The 10,809-nt window shown below is 49.5% G+C and overlaps 1 protein-coding gene across 1 annotated transcript in view; it reads right to left on the bottom strand.

The window, feature by feature from the left end:
• The window catches only part of enah (ENAH actin regulator), a gene marked incomplete at its 5' end in the record, with an annotated part of 34,605 nt that overhangs the window by 18,436 nt on the left and 5,360 nt on the right, over window positions 1-10,809 (bottom strand). The window contains 3 exon segments of the mRNA XM_024264016.2: window positions 551-623; window positions 2,570-2,747; window positions 4,057-4,222. Of these exon segments, the coding sequence (XP_024119784.1) occupies window positions 551-623; window positions 2,570-2,747; window positions 4,057-4,222 (417 nt within the window).

Raw genomic sequence — 10,809 nt, 5'->3', positions numbered from 1 at the left:
TGTCTGCTGCAACTGAACCCTCATAAAGTGGGAGGCGGCCTCCATAGCTCCGGTCAATGCCAAAGAGGAAGCATATCCTTACATGGAGAGGGTGGGGCCTGCTCAGTCTGGAGTGACCAGAGCAGAGCTGTGGATTGTTGGCTTTTTGTTCTGGGGCATAAGATGGCGGGCTTCACGGTGGTACAGTGGTTAGCGCTCTTGCCTCACAGCGAGAAGGCCCCGGTTCGACTCCCGGCTGGGACCTTTCTGTGTGGAGTTTGCATGTTCTCCCCGTGCATGCGTGGGTTTTCACCGGGGACTCCGGCTTCCTCCCACCGTCCAAAAACATGCTTCATAGGTTCATTGGTGACTCTAAATTGCCCCTAGGTGTGAATGTGAGAGTGGATGTGTGTGATTGAGGCCCTGAGACAGACTGGAGACCTGTCCAGGTGAACCCCGCCTTCGCCCATCAGCAGCCGGGTTAGGCTCCAGCACCCCGCGACCCCGAAAGGGAAGAAGCGGTCAAGAAGATGGCATAAGATGGCCCCCCACGGGGGGCGGAGCCTCTCACCTTTTCTGCAGGTCCAGCTCCTCTTGTGTGGGGCCATTCTGGATGGAGGGGTTCTGTCTGGGCTGGGCGGGGCCTGCAGAGGAAGACAGTCACATATATTTCCTGTTAACGGTTTCTCGTCTCCACCAAAAAGCTCCACCCACAGCTCCACCCACAACTCCACCTGCAGCTCCACCCATAGCTCCACCCACAGCCCCACCCACAGCTCCACCCACAGCTTCGCCCACAGCCCCACCCACAGCTCCACCCACAACTCCACCCACAGCTCCACCCACAGCTCCACCCACAGCCCCTCCCACAGCTCCACCCACAACTCCACCCACAGCCCCACCCACAGCTCCACCCATAGCTTCGCCCACAGCTCCACCCACAGCTCCACCCACAGCTCCACCCACAACTCCACCCACAGCTCCACCCACAGCCCCGCCCACAGCTCCAGGAGAAGGGGTGTAGTGTCCTATGGCTCTTGGTAGGTCTTGAGGAATCTCTGCCCCCCCCACTGAAGGGTCATTGATATGTTAATGAGATCTCTGATGTCATCCGGACGTCTGTCTTCAGATGAGAGTTCTTTGTTCTTCACAGTGGTGCAGAGATAGTGCGGTCAACCCCTGATCGGATAGACGAAGGTTCGATTCCGTCCCGCCCCCGATGTGTGGAAGTGTCCTTGGGGAAGACACTGAACTCCACATTACTCCTGGTGGTCGCCATATGACTGCGGCGGCGCCATCATGTGACTGCGGCGGCGCCATCATGTGACTGTGACCTTTGGCCTGTAGTGCAGCACTACAGAAGTACTCGCCTTCCACCACTTTTCTCCTTGGGGGGGGATTGTCTTCCAGGTGAACCAGCCCCTGCTTCAGTGTTCTGGGGGGGGTTGGATTTTTCAGAACCTGAAGACCTCAGTCATGGCGGCTGGACTCTGACCCCCCATGACGAGCCGTGCTTCATCACCACCTGGAAACACGCTCAGAATAGTTCCTGATCTACCCAGGAACAAGTGGGGCTTTCCCACTTGTTCCTGGGGGGGGGGCTTATGGCCCTGGGGGGTGCTGTCAGAGTCTGTCTGTATCCCATCACCCCCCCCACACACACCCCGCGTCTCCTCGTGGACTAAGAATATTTTGATTCTCATCTCTGTTGTTACCACCAACACACTAAATAACTAAATAACTCCTGGGGGGTCTGGATCATCATCTGCGAGAGGGGGTTGAAACCACAGAGCTATGACCCCCCCCAAGCCGATGGACCCATTCCTGTCTGGAAACACTATCAGTCAGCTTGCCCAGAGGAACTCCGGCAGACTCGTTCTTGTCCGTCTGAGTTTCTGTGACCTCAGAGGACGATGGCGTTGATCTTCCCGCCAATCAAACGCTAAGCCCTTCAGTCACAGAAGCTTAAAGGTTTTTTTTGGGGGTGGGGGGCACACTGTGTTCCACATTTTGTACAGTGAGGGGGGAGGAGCTTCATTTTTAACCTTTACACAGCACATCAGGTTGCTGGCTCCACGGTCTGTGTCCGAGGGAAAGTATTCAGTCATCACTGATCACATTCCGGGGCTGCACGGTGGTACAGTGGTTAGCGCTCTTGCCTCACAGCGAGAAGGCCCCGGTTCGACTCCCGGCTGGGACCTTTCTGTGTGGAGTTTGCATGTTCTCCCCGTGCATGCGTGGGTTTTCACCGGGGACTCCGGCTTCCTCCCACCGTCCAAAAACATGCTTCATAGGTTCATTGGTGACTCTAAATTGTCCCTAGGTGTGAATGTGAGAGTGAATGTGTGTGTGATTGAGGCCCTGAGACAGACTGGCGACCTGTCCAGGGTGAACCCCGCCTTCGCCCATCAGTAGCCGGGATAGGCTCCGGCACCCCCGCGACCCCGACAGGGAAGAAGCGGTCAGGAAAATGGATGGATGGATGGATGATCACATTCCTCAAATGTTCAGATTCTACATTTGATCTGGTTTCAGTTTCAGTGTTTTTTTTTTTTGGGGGGGGGGGGCTGAGCTCACAGACCGACCGTACCTGCTTCCTGGGAGTTCAGCACCTCCAGCGCGTGCATCATGGCGCTGGCGAACACGTTGGCGTCCTCCTTGCTGCCGAAGTTCAGGCCGTAGACTTGCCGGGCGTCACGCCACTGGTGGAACGTCTGCGTGGCCTGGTTGTACTTTAACCCTTTGGGAATGGCGCAGTTGATGACCACCTGGAGAAGGTCGCAGGACAAGCCGGTTCAGAAGATCGACACGCCCACCAATGCACATGCTCGCTCTGTCACGAGGAAGAAGCATCACCTGGAGGTCCCTACCTCCGAGCCGTGAACTGGTACTGGGCCACAGACAGGGAACAATGCTTCAGGGTCCGGTACCAGTACTCTAACCTTCAACCCGGTACCAGCTCTGCGTCTGGTACCGGGTCCCAAGGGTGGGCCCGAACCAAAAGTCCATAAATGATGAGTTGGGAGTTGAGAATGTGTAGGACAGCCATTTTTAAATATTGCCCCCCTCCCCGACGTGGTTCATCCACCGTCCAAATAATAAAATGATCCAAATAAATGAAATATACTATAATCAGATTATTATTGGTTTAATAGGCAGTCATGGCGCCTCTCGCTCCATGATGTTCCCCTGCATGTTCCTAGAGTTCAGACTGAGTCTGGAAAACAGACTTCACTTTTCCTCGGCTGGGATCTCCAAACTGAACTGAAATGGAATTTATTTCATCCGATTTTTGGTTCCTTTTAACAGAAGGATTCCATCCATCAGGGTCTGGTTTTGGTCACTGTTAACCAGAGCACCTTCCATCTCCTGAACTCTGTTATCCTCATGCAGTTTAGAACGTTTTTTCTTTTATTGCCTTTAAAGTTCTTATCATGTTTAGTGATGTGTGCATAGTTGAGCTGCAAACGGTTTTTGACATTGACAGCTTTCATCAGAGAGGATTCGGTTCCAACAACAGCAAAGTCCGCAAAGATCGGATTTCTGCTGCTCAGCATTCAGAGACATCATGAGAGACATCCAGAAGAGAGCAGACCGACGAGCAGTTAGGCAGAGGACAAAGCGTTTTTTCAGGATGATTCGGCTTTTCACGATAGACTCGCTTTATGAGTGTAGATGCTATATTTCATGATGAACGCGGTTTTTCGGGAAAGACGCGTTTTTCATGATGCAGTTCTTGTTGTCATGACGGCACCAGCAGCTCTCATCAGGACCGGCTTTACCACAGTTCTAATAATAGAGACTGTCTCTGAAAATGTAAATCTATGGCGGGGAGGGAGTGCTGAGTGTTGAGGGGGGGCTTCTTCCATTCATCCACCTCTATTTATCTCTATTCTGCCTGTTGAATAAACTAATGGACGCTAGTGGCACAGAATCAAGTGGGGGGTGGGGGGTGGGAGCCTTATTGACATTATAGCAACTATTGTAATCCTTTGACCCCCCCGGGATAGAAATGTGTGTCTGTGAGGAACTTGTGCGTGTACGTATGTTACAGGTCGTGTGGCCCCGCCCACTCACCTGGTGATCCTGAATCTTGCGCCCCACCACACGGAAGGCGTTGTTCCCGGTGTGGTGGTAAATGTGGACCCTGCTGAAACCGGTGGAGCCGCCGGCCGGGACCCACTTCTTGTTGGCGTCGTCGTACACCATGATGGCGGCTCGTGCTTGGCAGATGCTCTGTTCACTGGGGGGCAGACGGGCGCCATCGTTAGCGTTACGAGCACACAGAACGAGGCGCTTCACCAGAACAGCACCAAATGACTCAGAGCAGAACTTGATTTAAAACGAACCGCGTTACATTCATACGTAAACGGTCTCCAGCTGTAATGAAAAAGACGATCCCGAGAGGTCGACCGCTCTCCTACATCACTTTTCTGAAATATTAAAGTCTCAGACTCCTCAGGGAGGCTGGTCTCCACTTCTGCCCCCCCCCTGAGCAGTGAGCTGCAGACACAAACATGCGTGGGACATGAGGCTGACCCCCCAGGCTTCATTTACTCAGAATCCATCTGTCCAGGGTCACAGAGATGCCTGGGCCCGCCGCAGCCACAGCGAGGCGAAGGCGAGGTTCACCTGGACAGGTTGCTAGTCTGTCGCACACTCACACACGTGCACGCCCAGAGATACTTTAGAGTAGCTACTGAACCTGTGCAGCATGTTTTTAAACTGTGAGAGGAACCTGGAGAAAACCCAAGCGTGCACGAAGAGAACATGCAAACTCAGCTGGAACGTGAACCGGGGGCTCCTCACTAACCACTACACCACCGTGCAGCCCTTACCCAGAATTCTCTGAGTACATCTGTTTGCAGTTCTAACTTCACTTACTACCAAGTTCCTACATGACCCCCCCCCCCCGGCGGCCACAGACTGCCAGAAGTACTATCAACCCCCATGATCATCATGGAAGATGTGGAGGACACGCTATCCTCCATGTTTGTCTTGGTCACATGACTGCAGGAAGGAAACGCCGGATCGATCCAGAAACTGCAGCAGAACCGGAGAAGCTCCTGGTCAGTGACCCTGTTGCTGGATCCTACCCAGCATGCATCGCTGCAGACATGTCCAGATAAAGAGCTGTCCCTCATCTCTACTGACTGTGAGAACGGGGCGAGAGTGATCAACCACACGAGAGTGGCTCTGGCATCAAACCCACGGTTGGAGTGGACTCCTCAGAGCTTCCGTCCTTAAAACCCAAAAACCCTCCACCAGATCCCTCCAGGTCCAGAGCGGGCTTCCGTTTGCGGGCTCTGCCGCGGTGCAGACGTTTACATACCGATGGACTTCCATCTTGGAGGCTGAGGCTCATCTCAGTTTAGGTTGGAGTGGATCGACCCCCCCAGATGCTGCGCCCCCACAGCCTGTTCCTCGGCTCCTCAGCTCTCTCTGATCTCGGTTTGCGCTTCCTACCGATGGCGTCGCCGCCTTCTCACCCCGATCAGGGTGCAAGCTACCCTCTGGTACATCCAGGCTCTCCTCAGAGCTCCTGGGTCTGGGTTCCTGCTCCCCCCTCCTCCATGCAGACCTGTCAGTCAGCCGGTCAGCGAGGGGGCCATCAGGAGCGTCCTGCAGCTTTGGCTCAGACCGGAGCCAACTACCAGCAGTCCTGCTTCTTCAGCGCCGTGGCAACAGCGCGAGTATCCAGGCAACAGGCTCCTGCTGCAGCCTCTCCTCCCCGCTCTGCGCGGCTGCTGGGGGGGGATTGCTGCGTAGCGGCCAGATTAATGCAGGATGATCTGTGGCGGGGGGGTAATCCTTTTCTTTCAGGGCGCTCTGTCTTTTCTTTGCTTCATTTCATCTCTGCCAGCCTCTCACTGACGTCCTCCTCCTCTTCCTCCTCTCTGCTTTCATCCGTGGAACTCTCCTCCCACGGCGGTTCCTTTCCCATTCCACATCCGCCCACCACCAGCAGCTCTCACACTCCACCCAAAATAAAGGCTGCTGATGGGCGGGGGATCACATGCTCCTGATTTGGGTTCAAATAACAAAAAGTGTCCGGTCAGACGGTCTGCTGCCCCCCCAGGACAGAAGACAAGCAGGAAGAAAACAGCTGATGTTTCCAGGTCAGGATACTGAGTTGTGGAGTTCAGAGGATGACTCTATCATCAGCCGGAGATCCAAGATCCATCGCTGCTGCTTCAAATCCAGTTCAGACTGATCGATACTCGATTGGAAGAAGGAGCCGGTCTGATGAGCAGCAGATACGGTCACTTCCTGTTTTATTTTGAAAGGCTGTTTAAAGAAATGTGCTCTCCCTTTTTTTGGGGGGGGGTCTTAACAAATGTACAGTAAACAGATGTGTTTACTGCTTACTAACTTTGGTAAATTTATAATGTGAAGTTTTCAAACAATGTACACTGAAAAAAAAATAAGATTTACTTAAGAAAATCCTCGTAACAATTTGCACTAACAATTATTTATTACATTTTACTGCATTTATGAATATAAAAACTACCAATAACAATCTAGTAAAATTTACTTACGTCCACAAGTTAGGTTATGATCAAATCTTAAGTAAATAGAGCAAACATAAATTTCTCTAATAAAATTTACATATTATTGAATGCTCCAAAAGTGATTACAACAATTTGAAAAGTAGATCTTACTAATAAACAATCAAAATTTTTGATTACTTATAAAAAATAAGTAAACTTAACTTCTTTACTAGAAAAATCTATGTATTTGCATAATATTTGTATTATTATGTAAATATTAAGAGGAATAATTAAGTATATATTACTGATGCAAAAAGTTTGTTTTTTTCAGTGTAATTACTTGTTGCTAATGTTAATTTAAAGTAATTCTTAAATAAATAAAGCAGGATTTGATGTATGAAATTAAATTTAAATGTAATTAAAATAAAGTACATGAATTCACTGTAAAATTAGAGAGGTTGCTAATTAATTGAAGCACTTAAAATTATATTTATTGCCATTATTATGTGTGTTTTAAGGTTTTTACCTATTGACTGCTGACTGACCAAATGGAAAATAGATAAAGATTGGAAGAATAATCTCAACTGTCAATCTGAGTAAATCAGCCTTCAATTTTGGATGCTCAGCCCTTTTCAAGTGAGGGAAAAGTGCACAAAATATTAGGTCAATTTTGAGAGACTGTAAAACATTATATTCATCATCCTTTGGAGTGACGTTCTTTTGGAGGTAGATAGCTGTCGTCACTTGAATTATTTAATTTTTGTTCTGTTACAACAATTCTGGTCTAAGTCACCATCATGATCTTCACCATCATGATCTTCACCATCATGATCTTCACCATCATGATCGTCACCATCAAGACCGTCACCATCATGAACGTCACCATCAAGACCGTCACCATCATGAACGTCACCATCAAGACCGTCACCATCATGATCTTCACCATCATGATCGTCACCATCAAGACCGTCACTATCATGATCTTCACCATCAAGACCGTCACCATCAAGACCGTCACCATCATGATCGTCACCATCATGATCTTCACCATCATGACCGTCACCATCAAGACCGTCACCATCATGATCGTCACCATCAAGACCGTCACTATCATGATCTTCACCATCAAGATCGTCACCATCAAGACCGTCACCATCATGATCGTCACCATCATGATCTTCACCATCATGACCGTCACCATCATGACCGTCACCATCATAATCTTCACCATCATGATCTTCACCATCAAGACCGTCACCATCAAGATCGTCACCATCATGATCGTCACCATCATAATCTTCACCATCATGATCTTCACCATCAAGACCGTCACCATCAAGACCGTCACCATCATGACCGTCACCATCATGATCTTCACCATCATGATCTTTACCATCAAGACCGTCACCATCAAGATCGTCACCATCATGATCGTCACCATCATAATCTTCACCATCATGATCTTCACCATCAAGACCGTCACCATCAAGACCGTCACCATCATGACCGTCACCATCATGATCTTCACCATCATGATCTTTACCATCAAGACCGTCACCATCAAGATCGTCACCATCATGATCGTCACCATCATAATCTTCACCATCATGATCTTCACCATCAAGACCGTCACCATCAAGACCGTCACCATCATGACCGTCACCATCATGATCTTCACCATCATGATCTTTACCATCAAGACCGTCACCATCAAGATCGTCACCATCATGATCGTCACCATCATAATCTTCACCATCATGATCTTCACCATCAAGACCGTCACCATCAAGACCGTCACCATCATGACCGTCACCATCATGATCTTCACCATCATGATCTTTACCATCAAGACCGTCACCATCAAGATCGTCACCATCATGATCGTCACCATCATAATCTTCACCATCATGATCTTCACCATCAAGACCGTCACCATCAAGACCGTTACCATCATGATCGTCACCATCAAGACCGTCACCATCAAGACTGTCACCATCATGATCTTCACCATCAAGATCGTCACCATCATGATCGTCACCATCAAGACCGTCACCATCATGACCGTCACCATCATGATCTTCACCATCAAGATCGTCACCATCATGATCGTCACCATCAAGACCGCCACCATCATGATCTTCACCATCAAGACCGCCACCATCATGACCATCACCATCATGACCGTCACCATCATGATCGTCACCATCAAGACCGTCACCATCAAGATCACCAACAACAGACGGATAATGGATACAAATGTCATGGTTTTTACAGAAACATGGCTTAACGACAGTCACCCAGACAATGCTATAGAGCTAGCAGGCCGTCATCTACACCGAGCCGACAGGATAGCAGACGACTCCGGCAAGACCAGAGGTGGAGTTTGTGCATTTGTGTAAACAAAACGTGGTGCATGGACTCTACTACTATCGAGACACACTGTTCATCCAACGTGGAGTTTTTAATGGTCAAATGCAGACCTTGTTACCTCCCTAGAGAATTCACCTCCATCATAATCACTGCAGCCTATACCCCCAGACCCCCCCAGATGCTAATGCTAAGCTGGCTATGAAAGAACTGCATGCTGCTGATAGCAAACATCAGAAGAATCATCCTGAAGCGGTTTTCATTGTTGCTGGTGACTTCAACCACTCCAACTTGAAGTCAGTCCTCCCCAGATTCCACCAACATATGTCATGTAACACCAGAGGGGACAAGATTTTGGACCATGTCTACTCCAACGTGTCGGGAGCATACAAAACAATACCCCTCCCCCACATTGGACAGTCGGACCATCTCTCCCTGTTCCTCACACCTCTGTATTCACCACTCATCCACCGTGTGAAACCCACTTTGAGGACAATGAAAGTGTGGCCACAGGGGACTGATGCTGTGCTTCAGGACCAGTTCAAGAATACAGATTGGGCCAGATTCAACCACACAGATCTGAACCAGTATGCTTCATCTGTGCTGGACCACATCTCCACCACTGTAGACACCAGCCACAAACAGATCACCATGTACCCCAACCAGAAGCCATGGATGACCCGGGACGTCCGTCTCCTGCTTAAAGCTCGGAATACCGCCTTTAGGTCAGGAGATGTGCAGGCCTACAGCGCAGCGAGGGCAGAGCTGAAGAGGGGAATCAAGAAGGCCAAGCAGGCATACATAAGGAAGATAGAGGAACACTTCTCCAACTCCAACCCCCGACGTATGTGGCAAGGACTTCAGATCATCACTGACTACAGGAATCTGCTACCCCCCCCATCAGAAAAGAGAACAGGAGCTGTAACTCACGAGTCTCGAGTCATCCTGAAAACAAACGTCCTCAGAATTGAATGTTCTTCAACTGCCCCCCTCCTTCAAACACTGTGACCAGAATGCTCCCTCACTGACTGAAAATACGGGGAGGGGGCACTGAGACAGACAGCAACAGGAAGGAGTCACACACCTGACCACCACAGCTGTTGGGGAGCCACCCCCCATACTTCCTGGAGCCAGGCTAAAAACAGAATGGGGGGGATGAGTCAACAGGGGTGTGTGTGTGGGGGGGGATCATCTCTCTCTCTACTGTCCCAGAATAGACGTTGTAACCTGAGCATGGGGGGAAGGGGGCTCTATGAGCTAAAACTCTATTTTATTTAGAAGAGTTGAATAAGATGCTCCGCTTACGACCAGCCTATAGAGTAAATGCGGTGAACGTTTGCGGCGAATGTTCGCACCGCACAGTGAGTTTACAACCGTTCAGTCAACCGGGCTCTGGTTCTGCTCACTGACCCGGAACCGATGTTCTGTGGAACAAACCATTTAGTAAAATTATGGTTTGACCGAAGGAAGAAGCTGGATGGAGTACTGGAGCTTTATGGGTAATGGAGTCAGGCGTCTGGTGGAGTCACTCCATATTCTGTCTGTAACAAAGACTCAGGTTAGTCCGAAATCCCCCCAATCACTGTGGTGCGTTCGCCATCTTTAGTGCCGACCCAATCTACTAATTCCAAAATCGAGTGCACTGGAAATTTCCCAGAAGTCTTTGCGAAAAACGAGCTTGCATCGATGCTCACTAGATCAGCGGATATAGACCACAATGCATTGCGGTCGAACAATTTTGAACAAATAAACATGTTTAAATGTGATATTTGAATCATCCAAACACATTTTCACCATCAGAACACAGTGGAGACATGAATAAACGTGAAATGTTCATTTTTATTTGTTCCCTTCGTGAATTCTGACATCATATCTGGTCTTTACAAACACGATATAAAAGTAGAGAGCATGGTGTCCGAATCACCTTTAGAACCCAGGGCACTAGATAGTAGGTAGGGGTTAGGGGGGAGTC

Source organism: Oryzias melastigma, linkage group LG15 (genome assembly GCF_002922805.2).
Source record: "Oryzias melastigma strain HK-1 linkage group LG15, ASM292280v2, whole genome shotgun sequence".
Classification (NCBI taxonomy): Eukaryota; Metazoa; Chordata; class Actinopteri; order Beloniformes; family Adrianichthyidae; genus Oryzias; species Oryzias melastigma.
The sequence above is the reverse complement of the archived record's forward strand: the minus strand, read 5'-3'. Positions and strand labels throughout refer to the sequence as shown.